Source organism: Petaurus breviceps, unplaced genomic scaffold (genome assembly GCF_028583685.1).
Source record: "Petaurus breviceps papuanus isolate PSGF00001 unplaced genomic scaffold, PetGlider_PUasm1.0 90845, whole genome shotgun sequence".
Taxonomy (NCBI): Eukaryota; Metazoa; Chordata; class Mammalia; order Diprotodontia; family Petauridae; genus Petaurus; species Petaurus breviceps.
In genome coordinates this window covers 8319820-8338396 of record NW_027187359.1, presented here as the reverse complement: position 1 = coordinate 8338396, position 18577 = coordinate 8319820, and the positions used below count along the sequence as shown (strand labels likewise).

Here is an 18577-nt window from a genome sequence, read left to right as displayed (position 1 = left end):
AACAGGTGAAGGCTAAACTATTATGCAGAATCTGAGCAGTTATACAGAATACCCAGGGAAAGGAGATTTTATGACATTTTAAAGTATGGCATTAAACTGGAATTTATGGTATAGGATATGTACAACTTCTACCATCAAAGGCTATTCACAGACCTTCTCTTTCAAAAAACCCTTGCAGGGCCTTTTTGGGATCCTTTATATAAAATGCCTCACGTTCCTGCTGAAACTCTATGACAATAGGGTTCTCTTCAACTTCATCTTCAATGGCATCTTCTCCTACAGAAGGGGGTTTAAGGGTAGAGAAAATAGAAGAGAATGTCAGACATATTATATAAGTAGGGAGGAAAAAAAAGAAAATCTCACCAAAATAGCATTTAGTACCTTATTTCAATAAAGAGAGTCAGGCTGTACAAAACTGAGATCATAAATGATACTTCTAACCACAAATCCCAAATGTATCCCATTTATCAATAGCTTAACAAAACCAGGAGGAAAATGGGACAAGGGACAGGCCTGAGAAGTGTAGTCTTAGGTGTAGTAGCTAAGTGCTGTGAATAAACTCACACCTATTCGAAAAAAATAAAAATTAAAAAACCACCCACAACAATTTGTCTTTAGGAAAAAGTCTAAATTATTTAATTTAGCAATCTCAGGTCTATCTCTACAACTGCTCTAAAACAAGAGATTACTGGAGGAGACTCCAGAACAAACTGTCTGTGTTCTCTCAAAGTTACCCTGCTTCATTTTAAGTTCTACATTGACTTTCAAGCCAGCTCCTTTGGAGCATTCCCTAAATGTTCAAGCCCTCAAGTCCTACATCATATTGTTTATATTATTCATTTGGCATTTATAGGACAACTTATATTGCTACTTATCATTTTATGCATAGACATACTTTACATCTCTAGTGCCTAGCAGAGTGCCATAAAACAGTAGGTATTGGGTAGTTCCTTGCTGATGCTGTACAGAGATGAAGAGGATTAAATAACTACTCTAGTTTGGTTCCTCATCTGTAAGATGAAGGGTTTGGCCTAAATGACCTTCAAGGTCTCTTCCAGCTCTATGATTCCTTGAGATATGCTGTCTTCTTCTCCAAAATCTGGATGTACACACCTCTATATAAACATGCAAATGCAAAGGAAAATTTTAGTATTTTAACTGGGTCTATTTGTGCACTTATTCAATGATGACAAACAGAAAAAATTTTTTGCTAGAGGATCCCTAAATTCATAGAATGTAAGCTGAAAGAAAGCCCTCTCATATTGCAGAAGAGGATACTGAGGATCAGAGAAGTGGCAGAGCCAAGCTTTGAACCCAAGTCTTCTAACTCCCAACTTTAGTGCGCTTTACACTGCAGCATACTGCTTCTCCCTTTCCTTAAATTAACAAGGACTAGGACCAAAGAGAACACAGAGAGCTATTCACTTCATAGTCATAAAATCTCTCATTTGACAATTTCCCCATACTTTACTGTACCACAAATAAGGGCATTCTCCTAAGAAGAGAAGGTGATCATTTGAACCTGGGAACCAGAATTTAATAACTGCATTAAGTGCCTTAACCATACACTAGGGGCCAGTTTTTAAGATCACTTAGTCCAACCTTCTAATTTTACAAATGAAGAAACTGAGGCCCAAAGAGATTAAGTGACTTGCTAGAGGAATGTGTTCAATCAAAATACTGTTGGCAGTAATGATAATGTAAGCAAATTCTCAAAAAAGTTTTATTCATAGTAAGGTTATAATAGAGTCAAAACTCTGATAGTTCTGGATCTGTTGATAGCTGTGTGACCTCAGGCAAGTAATTTCAACTCTGGAGCTCAGTTTTCTTGTTTTAAAAGTGGGGATAACAAGGGCGAAGTCAAGATGGTGGAGTAGAAGCAGGACCTCCCCTCGGCTCGGGCTTCTACCTTCCCCAATCCCAATAAAAAGGGGACTCTGAACAAACTTTGGAGCTGCAGAACCCACAAAATGACACAGAGAAGCTAACCTCCCACTGAGGACAGCCCAGCAGGCCGACAGGAATCTGCTAGAGCAGCGCTCTGGGAACCAAGCCCAGGCCCATGTGAGCCGAAGGTTTTAGCCCCACGGCAGGCCTGGACCAGCCGCTGGCTGGAGGGACTCCAAATCAACAGCAGCTGTGGCGATTTCCAGATTCATCAACACATAGATGCGAAGGACAAAGTGAGAGGTCAGTACAAGTGTGCTTTGCGAACAGTAGCTGGGAGTGATTCAGCTTTTGCCCCCAGAGCGAGAAGCTGCTGAGACGCCTTGGATCAGCCAGTGCCACGTTGCAGCTTCAGCTCCTGGCCTGCAGAGTGTAGGGGGACCAAGCGACCAGTCTGAGGGGTAATTGCTCTTGCTTTAACCTTCTTGGATCTGGATTGCAGTCTAGGGTGGAGGTCCTGGGGTGTGTGACCAGCTTGCCAGAGCCTGTGGAGGCTTCAGAGAGGGCTCCCAACTAATACCTCCGGCAGCTGAGAAAACCCCAGCATCTGGGACAAAAGCTCCCCTGTCTGGTGTTAGAGTCCTACTGTGGCAAAAAGCCCAGGGATCAAGTGACTGAGGGGCGACATGACCAGGCAAAGGAAACAAAGCAAACAGAAGAATCCAACATTAGACTCCTATTTTGGGGACAAAAAGGATCAAGGCATGGAACAGGAGGAAGACAGTGAAGTCAGAACTCCTGCACCAAAAGATTCAAAGGAAAATATGAGCTGGTTACAGGCCATAGAGGACCTTAAGAAGCAGATAAGAGAAGTGGAGGAAAAATTGTGAAGAGAAATGAGAACAATGCAAGAAAATTACGAAATGAGAGTCAACAGCCTGACTGAGGAAAATCACACCTTAAAAAACAGACTAACTCAATTGGCAAAAGAGGCTCAAAAAGGCAATGAGGAGAGGAATGCCTTAAAAAGCCAAACTTTCCAGATGGAAAAAGAATCTCAAAAGCTCAATGAGGAGAATCGTTCCCTCAGATTTAGAATGGAGCAAAGGGAAGCTAGTGACTTTATGAGAAATCAAGATGATGTTAAACAGATCCAAACAAATGAAAGAATAGAAGGCAATGTGAAATATCTCATGGGAAAAACCACTGACCTGGAAAATAGATCCAGGACAGATAATTTAAAAATTATTGGACTACCTGAAAGCCATAATCAAAGAAAGAACATAGAAATCATGCTCCAAGAATTTCTGAAGGAAAATTACCCTGATTTTTAGAATCAGAAGGCAAAATAGAGGTTGAAAGAATCCACCAATCACCTCCTAAAAAAGATCCCAAAAAGAAAACTCCTAGGAATATTATAGCCAGATTCCAGAATTCCCAGATCAAGGAGAGAATATTACAAGCAGCCAGGAAGAAACAATTTGAATATTGTGGAAACACAATCAGGATAACCCAGGATCTGGCAGCTTCTACACTGAGGGATCGAAGGACCTGGAATATGATATTCTGGAGGGCAGAGTAGATGGGATTAAAACCAAGAATCACCTACCCAGCAAAACTGAGTATCATGTTTCAGGGGCGAATATGGTCATTCAGTGGAATAGAGGACTTTCAAGCATTCTTAATGAAAAAACCAGAGGTGAATAGAAAATTTGACATTCAGATACAAGAAGCAAGAGAAGCTTGAGAAGGTAAACAGGGAAAAGAAATCATAAGCCACTTATCAAAGTTGAACTATTAACATTCCTACATGGAAAAACGATAATTGTAACTGATGAAACTTTTCTCAGTATGAAAATAATTGAAGGGAATATATATATGTCTATATTAGAGGGCATATGAATACATGTGTGAACGTGTGTATATATGCTTACAGGTATACATAGATAGAGGGCACAGGACCAATTTAACAAGAAGGGATGATACTTAAAAGATGAAATTAAGAGGTGAGAGGAATATAATGAGAGGAGATGGAGAGATACAGAATGGGGTAAACTACCTCATAAAGAAGAGGCAAGGGAAAAGGGTTACAATGGAGGGGAAGAATAGGAAGGCAAAAAGGAATGGGTCAACCTTATTCTCACTGAATTTGGCTCAGGGAGGGAATGAAATACACACTAAATAGGGTATCTCACCCTACAGGAGAGTAGGGGGAAGGGGATGAGAGGAAAGATGATGGAAGGGGGGGCAGGCTGGGCGGGGGTGGGAAGTTGGAAGCACCCACTTTTGAAAAGGGACGGGATCAAAGTAGAGAACAGAACAAGTGGGTGGTGGGATAGGAGGGAGGGAAATATAGTCAGTCTTTTACAATATATCTACTATGTTAATAATAACTGTTAAAATAATTACTATGTTAAAATAATGTGTAGCATTAGCTACACATGTACACCCTATACTGAACTGCTTATCTTTCCAGTAAGGGTGGGTGAAGGGGGGAAGGGAATGAATCTGGAATTCAAAGTTTTAAAATCAAATGTTTAAAATTATATATACTATTATTAATACTGTCTTACATGTAATTGGGAAAGAAGATATACAGGCACTGGGGCATAGAGATCCACCATGCCCTAGTGGAAAAGTCTAAGGGGGTATGGGAGAAGATATGGGAGAGAGCAGATTGGAGGAGGGTATATCCTGTCGGACTGCTATTCTGGGGTGGTGAGTAGGGGAAAAATGGGGAGAAAATTTGTAACTCAAAATCTGGCGGAAATGAATGATGTAAATCAGAAGTTAATAAAGCATTTGAAAAATGAAAAAAAAAGTGGGGATAACAAAAGTCACTCCTCTATACTTCGTATAGCTGTTACAGGGACCAAACGGATATTTATGTGCCTTTGAAACACAAGACAAGTATAAGATACAATTAATAATATGCTAAAAAAAAAAATTCTGACTTTTTTAGTAGCTTTCATTTCTTACCCATTCCCCAAGTACAGCCCATCTCAACATCCTGACTACTAGTATTTCTCTTCTCTTCTGTGGCATCTGTCTCCTCTTCCTCATCTGAGTCTTCACCCAACATCTTCTTCTCTAATTTCATCTGCTGCTGCTTTCGCAAAGCCTTCAACTGAGTTACCGTTAGCTCGGATTCTGCCTCCTTATCTTCTTCTGGTCCCTGTTGAGTCAAGTAGAACAATCCCTTTAGGATGTGGGAGCAGAAGCCATAAGGAAGTCTATCTAGGTGCCAGAAGGCATAACTCTCAACTCTGGGAAAGGCTGACTGGGACGCTGCCTGGACAAAAACTAATAATAAGATTTGGTGTACGGGGGCGGGGCCCGGGAAGTGTCAGTCCTTGGGACTTCTTTACCTGCAGAATAAAGAGCCGGGTGCTGGCCCCGAAGCGGAGAACGTGGCCCACGTGCACGCGGCAGTAGGTGCGGGGCGGAACGCGAATTTTGTTCAAGAAGGTGCCATGGGTGCTCCCCAGGTCGTACAAGTAGAAGCCGGGTCCCCGGGGGTCTTCGTCCCCCGCCAGGCCCCGCGCCCGGTGCTGAAGCACGGCGTGGAAGCGGGATACTGAAGGATGCTCTAGGATCACGTCGCAGCTGGACAGGCGCCCGAACACGCAGCGGCTCCGGCCCTCCAGACTGCGGCTGCCTAGTATGGTCCCGCCCTTCAGTGTCTCCAGGTAGTAAGGAGCGTCGGGGGGTCCCCCCCACGGGGGCTCCTGATATGGGGGAGCTGGAGCCGGACTTTCAGCTGGAGGAGCCCCAGCCGCTGATCTGGACGGCCGCGGCTTCTCCTCGACTGGGGGCTCGGGTCCGGGCTCCTCCTGGACGTCTCGCCGCCGGACCGGCCGGACTCCCTGCTCTCCAGGACCGCCGGCCAGCGGCGGCTTCTCCTCCTCTTCCTGCTCCTCCCGCTCCCGAGGACTGGGACCCAGGGCAGGCTCCGGCGGCGCCGAGGACAATGGTAGAACTGGCTTCTTGAAGTCGTTGTCTGGAGGCCCGGAGCTGGACCCCAGCTCTGCCTCTGAGGAGAGCGCCGCCATCTTCGAGGAATCCGGTGTCTAATAATGTTCGCCGGAAACGGATCCTGAGAGCTCTAAGTTCCCCCTTCAGCTTCAGACCCTCCCTGGAGAGGGGAGACGCTGGAGCTTGGAGACTTCAATAACCTCATCAGACCCCTGCAGTCTCGCCGACCGGACCAAATTAAAACTCGAACACTATCGAATAAAGGAGGCGTCTTGGAAAGGGAGGACGTCTTTACAGGTGCACCGCTTAGTGACGACTTCCGGCGGCCGTCTCCAACCCGAAGAGAGGAGCTTCCGTCTGCTTCCAAGTCGTGTGGGCTTTACTCTCTCGCAGCCTCCACGCACAGTTCCTCGCCCGCGCGTCGCTCGGCAGGCGTCTCTGGGGACATCATGGCCTGCTGAGGACCGGCTCAGACGTCGCCCCTTCCCAGCCACTCCCCTGAAAACTGGTAAATACCCTTCCCCCTCGTCCCCCAAACACTCCCCAGCCCAGGGGCGGGTCCTGAGATCTTTAGAACTTCAGCATAGAGCTAGGAGGGACCCCTGAGGTCTTCGAAGGTCAGCCCCTGGTTTTACAGAGGAGGAAACTGAGGCCCAGAGTGGTGAAGGGTTCATAAGAACTGAGTGACAGGTTTTAAACCCAGGACCTCCGACTCCTGCACCCTTTCAACGGCACCACGCTGTCTCACATCAGTCCAGCTCCCTGAGTTTTGCAGATGAGGACACAGGCCTGTGAAGGCAAGTGACTTGCTCAGGATCACACAGATAGTAATGTCCCGTCTGTTACTGAACCCTGGTCTTCAGCTTTCCAATGTACAGTTCTTATTAGCTAACATGCTCTGTCCCTGCTCCCTGTTGCCAGGGACGACCCTTCAAGTTAATTCCTGAGCCAGTCTGCCACTTGCCCGAACAAAGACACAGAGTTGTAAGGGACCTCAGAGACCATCTAGTTCAACTTCTACATGGATAGGAACTCCCCTGACAACATTCCCTACAAATCATCTGGTCTTTACTCAAAGATCACTCTGAGGGGGAACCCAAAGCTTCCTGAGGAGAAAGCCCATTCAGCTTTGGCATACCTCTAATTACTAAGAAGTTTTTCTTTATTTTAAGCCTAAATTTTCTTTTTGGAAAACTCATATGCTTCTTCTGTGTGAATACCCTTCAAAAACAGCAATCAAATCCCTCCTCAGTTTTTCTTTTCTCCAGATTAAATATGCCCAGTTTCTTCAGTGATTCATCATATAATAGGATCCCTAGTAGCTCACTTACACCATGGCATGGCAGATAAGAGTTATGTACCTGGAGTTAGGAAAACCTGGGTTCAAATCCCAACCACTGATTCTTAGTTCTTTTGTGAGCATGTGCAACTCCATTAAGCTCTCTGGGTCTCAGTTACTTTACCTGTAATGTGTAGATAGTAATAACTGTATTTACCCACCTCACAGGATTTTTGTGAGGCTTTTAATGAGATAGCATAGGTAAAGTACTTTGCAAATTTTAAAATGTTAAATAAGTGTCAGTTCTTTCATTTCCTGGCTTGCCATGGCCAAGGCATGTCATCAGGGAAGTGTAGAATCAAGAAAGAAGATGAGTTGGTCATATGGCAAGAGCATGAGATAACCAATGGACGACCCATTCTTTCAGATGTCCCAAGAAATAAGGGAAGGCATCCAACATATTGAGTGGAAACCCTGTTGCAAACTTATGGAAAGATGTACAAAGGAATCTGATAGAATGGGCAAGCATGAATTTATTGCAGTCTGCATCCATATCAATATGTATCCAAAACTGGTTATAATACTTTAGTTGTTCTCTGATCAGGCCAGATTGTTACCTCTCTACTCAGGGAAACCATACCTTTTCTTTCTTTTTTTTTTTTTTAAGCAATAGGGGTTAATTAACTTACTCAAGGTTACAGGGCCAGTTGTTTCTGGGTGTGGTGCTAAGTATCTGAGCCCCCATTTGATCCCCAGGTCATCCCGACACTGGAGCCAAGCAGGTGCTCTTACTTGCTGAGCTACCTGGCCGCCCCTAAGCAATTGGGGTTAAGTAACTTGCTCAAGGTTACAGGGCCTGTTATTTCTGGGTGTGGTGCTAAGTATCTGAGCCCCCCTTTGATCCCCAGGTCATCCCAACACTGGAGCCAAGCAGGTGCTCTTACTTGCTGAGCTACCTGGCCGCCCCTAAGCAATTGGGGTTAAGTAACTTGCTCAAGGTTACACGGCCAGGTGTTTCTGCGTGGGTGCTAAGTGTCTGAGCCCAGATTCGATCCCCAGGTCATCCTGGACACTGGAGCCAGTGCTCTTACTCACTATGCTACATGGCCACCACAAACTATACCTTTCTTAATTCAACTTAGGATCACATTCATTTTATTAGATGCCATATCACAGTATTGTCTCTCTTTTAGAATTTGCAGTCTAAGAAGTCTCTTAAATCTTTTTTAGATGAACTCTTTTCTACTCATTCTTGTTCAAACCGAGCTATTGGTGGAAAGTAGATTGAGCTGCAAATTCCCTGTTCTGCCCTTATAAAGTAAAGCTTTGGGTGGAGTTTAGGGCTCCACCTTCCAGCCTTGTAGTCAAAGAGGAAAAGAGGCATAGGGAGGTAAAGAGGTATTAAGTATCCAAGGTTGTGTTAAACTGCATGATGAGATTTCTGGTGATCAGCTTGTGTTGGGAGAGTAGTAGGAAGCCATTCACTGTGTATGTAAGGTATCCCATTTCATTTTAGGAAAACTAATTTTTAAGAAAGTTTTTCCCAACCTCAAGCCTACATCTGCCTCTTAGCAATGTGTACCCGGTGTTCTTAGTTTTGTATCTCCCTACTTCTGGATGCTATGCCTTTCATAATAGCATTGTCATCATAACTGACTGCTTTAAAGTTTTCAAAGATTTTTACATACAGGATCTCATTTTAGCCTTACAACAAACCCTATGAGGTAGGTACTACAGGGACAGTTATTGTACCCATTTCACAAAAGAGGAAACAAGACTCAAAGGGGAAGCAATTTATCCTTGACCAGTAAGTATCAGAGACAGGATGTGAACCCAGGTTTTCTTGACTTCTTCATGAAGGCTAAAATTGCAATTAGCATTGATGACAGCCATATATGAGTTATCAGTTTCCTTGATTGTGATGATAAACATCAAATTTTTTTTTTCAGATAATAAATCACATGTTTCTTCAATGAGAGCTATGCTGATCCTTCTACAGCACTGCTGGGGCAGACATTTTTCTAGTCTTGGATGGACTGACTTTTCTTACTCTGACAAGGATGATGTAAGGAGGTGATTTAACCAATCTCCTTTCTATTTTGGAAGCCAGTCTTGTGGATTGGGAAACATTGTTTTTGTCAGACTTAACAACTCACTCTCCAAAAATGCTAAGATACTGGGGAGAGATCCCAATATCATCCAGCCAAGCTAACAGAAGCTCCTTTGATTTGCTCCCTCGGGAGTTTCGTCTGGTGGAAGTCCAAGATCCACTCCTGCACCAACCTTCTGCCAATAAACCACGGCCAACCACCATGCTGGACATCCCATCTGAGCCTTGCAGCCTCACCACCCACACAATCCAACTTATCCAGCACAACAGGCGCCTAAGAAGCCTCATTGCTACAGCTCAGGCTCAAATGCAGCAGCAGGCAGAGGGTATCAAAACTGAAGAGAGTGAACCACTTCCACCCTGTCCAGCTTCACCCCCCCTCCCTGATGATCTGCTTTCTTTGGATAATAAGACTGGCAAAATGCCATTCCAGATCAGGCATAGTGACCCAGAGAGTGACTTTTACCGGTAAGGCAGGGATCTAACATGGAATATCTGAGAGCATGCAAAAGCATGATCCAGTCTATTGGAAGTGCTTTAGTGGTTCTTAGTTAAATATGTGAAATGCAGTCATTGCTTGAGAACAGGCAAGCTGTTATTTTGCTGTTCTGAGTATTGAGTGACTCATAATAAGTGAGTAGTAGGGACAGCATATTATTTTACTCCTTGTCTACATTCTGAGAGGAGTGGTAAATTTAATATGTAAATTAGTATGTCTTTTATAAAAACTAACACCTCTGTCTAGAGGAACCCTTTAACAATACAGCCTTACCTCACAAGCATGAAAATGTCACCAATAAGATTAGAAAAGCAGGAATTTTACCATAGCCTTTGGGTTTGGGTTTTTGGGTTTGTTTGTTTTTATTACATACTTTCTTTAATTCTTCATGGTGAAGCCATACATCATATTAGGTGTTAAGCATATATTTGATAAATACTCTTATTTTTCCACTACATTCAAAGGTTTTCTCTTTTAATTAACAAAAATCGATTTTTTTTCTTGCTCTTTTTTCTCTACCCCATTGACAAGGGTGTCATGATGGGTGGGGGGATGGGGGACACTTTTAATATGCATAATTAAAACAAAATTGTTTTTATTTGCTTTTCTTTTGCTATTAGTTATTTGGAACATTATTTCATATAGCTATTGATAACTGATATTTCTTCCTTTCAAAACTGCCAGTTCATATCTTTTGACTTTTTGTCTATTAGGGAATTTGCTATATCTGTGTTAACCTTAGTACTTTGCTGGTGAACCAGCCTGCCTATCTCAAGGAAGCACGTGGCAAAGTAGAGAATATTTCACCAATGGAGGATATTCATCCACACATGACTGTTTTGTACTAACTATGAGCTTAAGGAGCTGCTCCATTTAAAATTATTTTTGTTTTTAGTTACTATATAAGCTGTTCACAGAACTAGATGGAATTATGCTATTATTGTATTTGAAATTCACAGGAAGTAACTGAATCTATATTAGAGAGTAATAGCTGGAAATGATTCTGTTTCCATAGACTAGTGTATTGGAACATGGGGGTTGAAGTTGGCTGAAAGAGAACTGAGGTTGGGGAGTTACAAGCTGATCGTGGGGTGCCTGGGCTATGCTCAGGCAGTCTGAGAAAGAAACCTCAAGAGCTAACCTGACCCAGATTTCCCTACAACAATGGAATTTTATCTTAAAATTGGAAAGCTCCTAGGAAGGCAGGGGTAGATTTCCCCCATAGTGTGAGCCCTTGTGACATTGAGCTATCTGTGCTTTCAGAGGAAAGGGGGAGCCTGTGACTGAACTGAGTTGGAACTCCTGTCGTCAGCTGCTTTACCAGTCAGTAGCCACAATCCTGGCTCACGCAGGCTTTGAATGTGCTCACGAAAGTGTCCTGGAGACTCTCACAGATGTGGCTCATGAATATTGCCTTAAATTCACCAAGCTGCTGCGCTTTGCTGTGGACCGGGAGGCCCAGTTGGGGCAGACCCCCTTTCCTGATGTGATGGAGCAGGTGTTCCATGAGGTGGGCATTGGTAGTGTCCTGTCCCTGCAGAAGTTCTGGCAGCACCGCATCAAGGACTATCACAGTTACATGTTACAGGTAAGGGTACCATATGACAAAGTAAACAAAGTAGACTGAATCGGGTTCTCAGGTTCCCTCATCCCTCAGAACTGGAGTGGAGAGTGAAAGCTGTAGGACAAGGGAAGAATCTTCATCTTTGGTAATCTTATCCTTTATTTTCCTAAACTACTATGTTTCCCAGACCTTGTTTCCTGTTTTCAGTGTGGGGCCCATCAATAATATTCCATGTAGATTGAAAGCAGATGACAAGGATGTAACAGATGTGCTAGAAGGAGGTAAGGACTGAGAGGTGGTAAATATATTCAGGGCATTGAACTCTAGAACAGAAATTCTTGTTTAATCTGATCTTCTCTTGTGACCTTAAGCAAACCTCTTGACCATTGCTTCAGTTTCCCCTAAGGCTAAATGAGATAGAGTATTTCTAACACATAAGAAGAAAGTCTTCTTTAATTAACCTAGGTGTCTACATACCATATATAATTATACCTAAAAATAGAACATTTTTTACTGTCCCTCCACTTTTCCATTAGTATCTTTCTTCACATTTTCTCACATAAACATATCCTATCTATGTGTGTATTATTAACACATACTCTGTATTAACAAGCTTTTTCAATCTGTCATGCCTTTCTCTCATTAATTTGCTAAACAAAGCTCCTCCATCTTTAAACTTCTCTGTCATTTATATTCTTCCCTTTCCAACCCCTTTATCCCCCTTTTTTTCCCAGGGGAAGAAAGATGAAGACCAGCTTGCCTTCACCATTCTCTTGGAAAACTTTGTCTCTTGCCTGCTGACAGGTTAGCAAGCAGCTCTCTGAGGAGTATGAGAAGATTGTAAATCCTGAGAAGGCCACAGAAGATACCAAGCCCCTGAAGGTCAAGGAGGAACTTGTCAGCGATATCACCTTCCCAGTCAGTGAGGAGCTGGAAGGGGACCTGGCATCTGGTGACCAGTCTCTGCCTGTAGGAGTGCTTGGAGCTCAAAATGAGCGGTTCTCATCCAACCTGGAGGTCGAAGCTTCCCCACAGGCTTCAGGTGGGAAGAATGCTCTTATTCTGTGATGATGGCCCATACATTCAGCTGCCCTTATTGCTTTTGCTTTTGCTTTTTCCTTCCATATGAAATTGAGCTCTTGAGGAAATGATAGGTGAGCTTCAGGTAAAAGAATGAAAGAGAGGGAGGGGAAAGGCAAGTAAGAATGAGAAGCCCAGAACTTTAAAGTGCCAGGTCACAAGACATCTCAGTTGGATGCTTGGATCCTGAAGTTATCTTCTCTCTCCTTTTCCTGTTCTTATTGGAAAAATAGGCTAGGTTAGAGCAGGGGTGGGGAATCTGTAGCCTCCAGGCCACATGGGGCCCCCTAGGTCCTCAAGTGTGGCCCTCTGACTGAATCCAAACTTCATACAACAAATCATTTTATTAAGGGGATTTGTTCTGTAAAGTTTGGATTCAGTCAAAGAGCTGCACTTGAGGACCTAGGGGACCCCATGTGGCCTTGAGGCCACAAGTTCCCCACCCATGTTCTAGAGGAAGCATTCTCCAAAGTAACTGTCAGTTATGGCATGATTACAAGAAAGCTGCTAAGTGAGTCAAATTATCATCTCTTCTCAGAGATTGGGAAGAGTACAAATGCATATCCTACTTGAGCCAAAGAAATTAATTTTGCAAATATTAAATGCCATTTAGATCTTCATCATTTTCTTTAGCCCAGTAACTAATACTCTGACCTAACAGCCTCCCCTTGAAGTCTTATTCTCATCTCTTATGGTAACATGTAGGTGATCCCAGCCTCTTCATGGCCATGCCAGCAGGACATAAATTTGGCAGGTTCTTTCAGTCTGGATAGGCTTCAAGTACAGGTCCATCCAATATTGGACTCTGTGTTGTTATATAGGGACCAGCCTAGCTATGTTCAAGGACCTTTGTCACTGTAGGGTGTTGACATTTTTGGCCATACTAATTCTCAGAGATGATCTACTGAGTTGTAACTGGATTGGAGGCAGCATTGGTGGAAATATTACCCATATCAATGACATTATAGATCCTTCAGGTTTTGGTGGTGGTAGTGGTGGACCTGGGAGAAGTCAGACCTGACTTAAAAAAGATGTTTTTAAATTATCAGGCAAAGAGCCTAACAAGTAGAACAAATAATCAGAGATCATGACTACAGAGACAAGAGTGTGAGAGGAATTGCTGAAGGCTCACAGAGCAGTCTGCCATTCATAGATAGAAGACTCCCCTCCCTGGGTCAGGCCTGGCCAAAAAATATTTGGCCAAATGAGGAGAGTGATAATCTTAACTTATTTCTATCTGTCACAGTGTCAGGAAGCCAGAACAAAAAGCTAGAAGACAGGTGCCTTGTAAAGAAGGAAACCAGAGGAAGCACATCCATGAGCCCCTGAACCAGACAGGGACACTCCTATCCTTTTTATCTTCTCTTAAAGAGTCAAGAGAAAGTGAAGATATATACAGGGTTCATTTACCTTTGAAGGTGACAGAATGGAGGGCAGCCACCATGACTTTCCCTAGAGATAGCTTCCTTGTCATAGCAGCATTAGGATGCACGGGACTATTTGTATGACCTAGTATTGAATTTCTTATTCTTTTTATAGTCTTCATTTGTATCAACTCTCAGATTCCTTCTCCGTCCATAATCTTCACTAACCCGTGTATACTTGGCTTTTTGTTGATGTCTGACTGCTGGGATCTTGGAATCTGTTTCTAGGTGCTGAAGTAAATGCTTCTCCTCTTTGGAATTTGGCCCCAGTAAAAATAGAGTCACAGGAGAGTGAAGAAGGCACTGTCTCTGGGCATGGCGTGCTGGGCAGTGATGTCTTTGAAGAGCCTATGTCTGGCATCAGCGAGGCTGGGATACCCCAGAGTCCCAATGGCTCAGAGAGCAGCTATGGATCCCACTCCCCTGACAGCCTCATGGGATCCTCCCCTGTCTTCAACCAGCGTTGCAAAAAGAGGATAAGGAAAATATAAGAGGAAAAGGAAGAGCTTTTTCTTCCAAACCAGTAAGGGAGCAACTATACAAGAACTCGTTCCCATGAACAGTAAATTGATATGGAGGGGTCCAAGGCTCCAGAGGCTGTTCGCAGGACCTCCAGCAGTGGGTTTGGCCAACAGTGGTCTTTTCTGTTCCAGGATGACTGTCAGTACAGTTTTGCATGAACAAAAACAAATCAAGGTGGTGATCGTGAGACCAGAGTTCTGTTTTGGCTTTAATGCTGAGTTTGCAATGGGATCAAGTTACTTCACCACTAAATCTAGTTCCTCTTTTCTACTATGAAAAACATGTATGTGCTGCAGTTATGACTAAGAGTCAGCTCAGTATAATTATGGTGATTTATCAGATTTGTTAAAGCTATTACCTAATAGCTATGCTTAGATTTAGGTCCTGTGTGTATAGAGGGATTTTGTAAAAATGTATTTAGCTTCCTTCATTAACAGATGGAAGTCACTGTGAATCAAATATTGGTGCCTAAAAGCAAATGGCCAACACCAATAAATGGCTTCTTCCACCAACTAACATCAAGAGTCCTGCTCTTACATTTAGACACCTGTGGTGACATGTCACACCAACTCCTCATGGTCCCCTCCTTTCTCTTCATTGTTTAGCTTTTCTTCTTCCTTGTCCTCCAGTCTCTTGAGCACATCTTCCCCACTAACTTCATTTTTTTCGATGTACATTGCCTTGTTTTATCCTCTCTTTTCTCCTTTTCTTTCATTGGGGCAGAGTGTGGTTAGATTAATTAAATCAAACTGAGAAAAACAAAGGGAACTTATCAGGGCTATGGAATGGCCAGCAGATTAGTGTTCTTAAATTCTATCAAGGGATAAAGTTGTATTATTTCTGCTGCTCCCACATCATTTGAACAAATATTTACTAAGCACCTACAATTTGTAGGGCATTGGAAGTACAAAAGCAAAACAAAATTCCCCCTACTCGAGGAGCTTACATTGTAGAGGGGGATTATAAAACATGCACAGATTATATACAGAGTAAGAGCCTGAACTAACATGAACCAAGTCTGATCCTGGCCTAGTGACTAGACTACACTGAGAGTTATTTTTACTCTTTAGCTTGTTATCCCTACTTAGAGTTACTAAAGGAAAATCCTCTTACATACTCATGGTAAAATCATGTCTAGGTTTCCCAAAATGAGGTTAATAAAGTGCCCAGATTGCATGACAGTGAATAAAGTCTGGGCCTAGAGTCAGAAAGACCCTAGTTCAAGTCCAGCCTCAGATACTTATTAGCTTTGTGACCCTGAGCAAGTCACTTAACCTCTGCCTCAGTTTCCTCAACTGTAAAGTGGAGATAATAGCACCTACCTTTCAAAGTTGTAAAGATGAAATGAGATACTTGTGAAGTGGTTAGCACAATGCCTGAGACATAGTAGGTGCTTGATAAAAATGCTTACTCTTTTCTCTCAGTATGTAACATGGGTACTAGGTATGGGACAGCTTTTCTTTCCCACATAGAAAATGCATGAGAAGCTAAGGACTTGAGCCCATAAAGAAATATAGAAAACATAAAGTAGGCAATCCATTAGCTTTCTCCATGATCCCCAGATTTAGGGAATCAAACTTGAAGTTGCTGTTAGAGCAACATCCTAACATTCTAAGGAAATCCTCTCCCATGGTCATGTTGTCCCCACTGATACTCAATAGTGTGTAACTCTGTAGTTTAGATTCTCCCTAGAAGTAATATTACTTCAGGGGTTTATGTACAAACAATTCATTTTCCATCAGACCTTCATTGTGGATCCATGATTGATTGACTTTGCTCTCCATGTAGGGCACTGCACAGGGATTATGTGGATAATCTTTCTCCAAAAACACAGGTCTGCCATTGGCAGTGATCTACCTGGATATTACATGGTTGTGGTTTCTAATGAGAGACAGGTAGCTTCAGCAACATTAATACATACTATGTTTTATAACATTTCTAACAATTTTACTGACCTTATATGCCTTTTGACCATGAGTACAAAATTAGTCATGCTTTATATTAGCATGTGAAAATTAATTGAAAGTATCTCCTTGGAATAAAATGCCAAGATTCATGGAAGTCAAATATCCTTTATCACTGGTCTTACATCAAGGTACAACTTGTTAGCTAAATAATTGATTTTTTATTTAGTTTAAATAATTTATGAAAAATTGGCCAGAGACACTATATGAAGTCTTTAGACCACATAGCTAGTCTAAATTTTTCCTACTCAACAATGGAGAAGGTAACCAATAAAATTGGTAGGAAAATTGAATAACATATGAAGTTATATTTTGTATCATTTAAAATAAATTCCAAATCAGTGATCTAAATCTGAAAACATCATAGAAAAGTTGAAAGAAAATGGAATTACAGATATATCACAATTGTAAAAAAGAAGAAAATCGTTAAGATGGATAAAATTATGGACAAAAGCAGATAGTTTTGATCACAGAAAGCAGATCTTGTACAAAAAAATCATCCACAATAAAAATCAGTGGAAAAAACATTGTTGCGAATATTTTTGATAAAAATGAGATATACAAAATCTATAAAGAATTAATGCAAAATGTATAAGAGAAAGTCCCTAAATGGTCAAGGTGTATATGGAAGGGAAGTTCTTATAAGAAATCTAAATTATCAACCACTGTCAGAAGTATTCTTAAAATTCTCCCTAATAGAGAAATATACATTAGCATTTTTTTGTATCAGACTTGTAATTTAATTGGTATAGGAGATTCCCCATGAGGAAAACCCCTACCAAGGGAATTCAGCACCTTTTTTGCAATTAACAGAGTTATCTGGGCTACTTACTGAGAGGTCAAATGCCCACCTAAGGTCACACAGTAGTATATGTCAGAGGCAGGCCTTGAACAAAGGTCTTCCTAACTTGAAGGGCAGCTCTTTATCTCTTATGCCATGACGCTTCTTCTGCACAATCTTATACTCATGAAATTGGCAAAAATAGTTGTAAAAGTCAGTGTTGGTAGGGCCATGGAGAAAGGACACCCTATTAGAAGGCTGGGGGAAGCCTCGAATTGGCGTGAGCTTTTATATGATATGTGAACATCAAAACTTTCCAATATCTGAGTTTGAAGGCACCTCAGAGGCCTTCTACTGCAACCCATATTAGAAATTCCAACTACAACATGCCAGTTGAATGTAAGCTTTTTACAGGCAAGGGCTGTGTCTTTTTTGTCTCTGTATCCCCAGTCCTTTGCAGGTAGTAGGAACTTAATGTTTGCTGAACTGAATACTGAAAAGTGGCCACACAGCCGTTGTGTTGGATTGTATTTAAACAAAGTAGAAACTTTGCAAAAGTAAAAACAAAGTAGAAAAAAACACGCACTTGGAGTTCATCAGTTCTCCCTCTGAAGATGGGTTGCATTTTTCATTATGAGTCCTCTGAAGCCCATTACTTCTTAAGGCAGCCTATTCGACTTGGGCTTTGTTATTGCTCAGTCATTTTAAACCTGTCCAACTCTTCATGACTCCTTTTAGGGTTTTCTTGACAAAGATACTGGAGTGGTTTGCCATTTCCTTCTCCAACCCATTTTACAGATGAGGAAACCAAGGCAAACAGGATTAAGTGACTTGCCCAGGGTCACACAGCTCCTAAGTATTTTAGACCAAATTTGAACTCAGGGAGATGAGTCTCCCTGACTCCAGGTCCAGTGCTCTATCTACTGTGTCAGCACCTTTAGCTTTAGTTTTAATAAAGCTTTTCCTAATACTGGGTCCACTGAAGTACTGAGCAGCAGAGTTCCCTGCTGACTTTTTGGAGACCAAGCATGAGGACAACACAAAGGCTGAATGGCCATTTCTCAGTATGTGGAGGATCATAGTGAGGTAGTTTTCTTTCTCCATTTTGATACTGAATTGGAGCATACTTGAAAGCATTCTTCTACAAATGACCTTTGTGTCTGTTCCTGTAATCAAAGTAAGGAAACAGGATGCAGAAGACAAGGTGGAAGGCATGAGAATTGGTATTCCAGGAAGGACTGTGCTCAATTGCTTAGAAATTAAGTTAAACTTCCCTTTTCACTGTAGTAGATGCATTTAGTCCATATGCCAAGTGATTTCTTTAGGGCAACATTTGGAAAGGGAGTGATGACTGGGACCTCCAAGTGGGTAGAGGGACACACCTGTCATTGCAAAAGTTAAATCTTACGGAATTTATATGTCTAGAGCCATCACAGAACCTGGAACACCAGGGGGGACTTCATTTTGTACATCCTTAGTTGAGTTGACATGA

At 42.3% G+C, this 18577-nt stretch overlaps 2 protein-coding genes across 3 annotated transcripts in view; one reads left to right on the top strand and one right to left on the bottom strand.

The window, feature by feature from the left end:
* Positions 1-6127, bottom strand: part of SLC4A1AP (solute carrier family 4 member 1 adaptor protein) — a 33444-nt gene extending 27317 nt beyond the window's left edge. For both annotated transcript variants that reach the window (XM_069072101.1, XM_069072100.1), the window contains exons 1-3: positions 5256-6127; positions 4867-5062; positions 154-276 (exon numbers count right to left, since the gene is read on the bottom strand). In XM_069072101.1, coding sequence (XP_068928202.1) covers positions 154-276; positions 4867-5062; positions 5256-5939 — 1003 coding nt within the window. In that variant the 5' untranslated portion in view covers positions 5940-6127. The remainder of the gene's footprint in view (positions 1-153; positions 277-4866; positions 5063-5255) is intronic.
* Positions 6128-6177: 50 nt separating this feature from the next.
* Positions 6178-14856, top strand: SUPT7L (SPT7 like, STAGA complex subunit gamma). Its single transcript, XM_069072103.1, has 5 exons — positions 6178-6370; positions 9091-9719; positions 11014-11338; positions 12119-12356; positions 14047-14856. The coding sequence occupies exons 2-5, from the start codon at positions 9307-9309 to the stop codon at positions 14307-14309; spliced, it is 1239 nt and encodes a 412-aa protein (XP_068928204.1). The 5' UTR covers positions 6178-6370; positions 9091-9306; the 3' UTR covers positions 14310-14856.
* The last annotated feature ends 3721 nt before the right edge of the window (positions 14857-18577 follow it).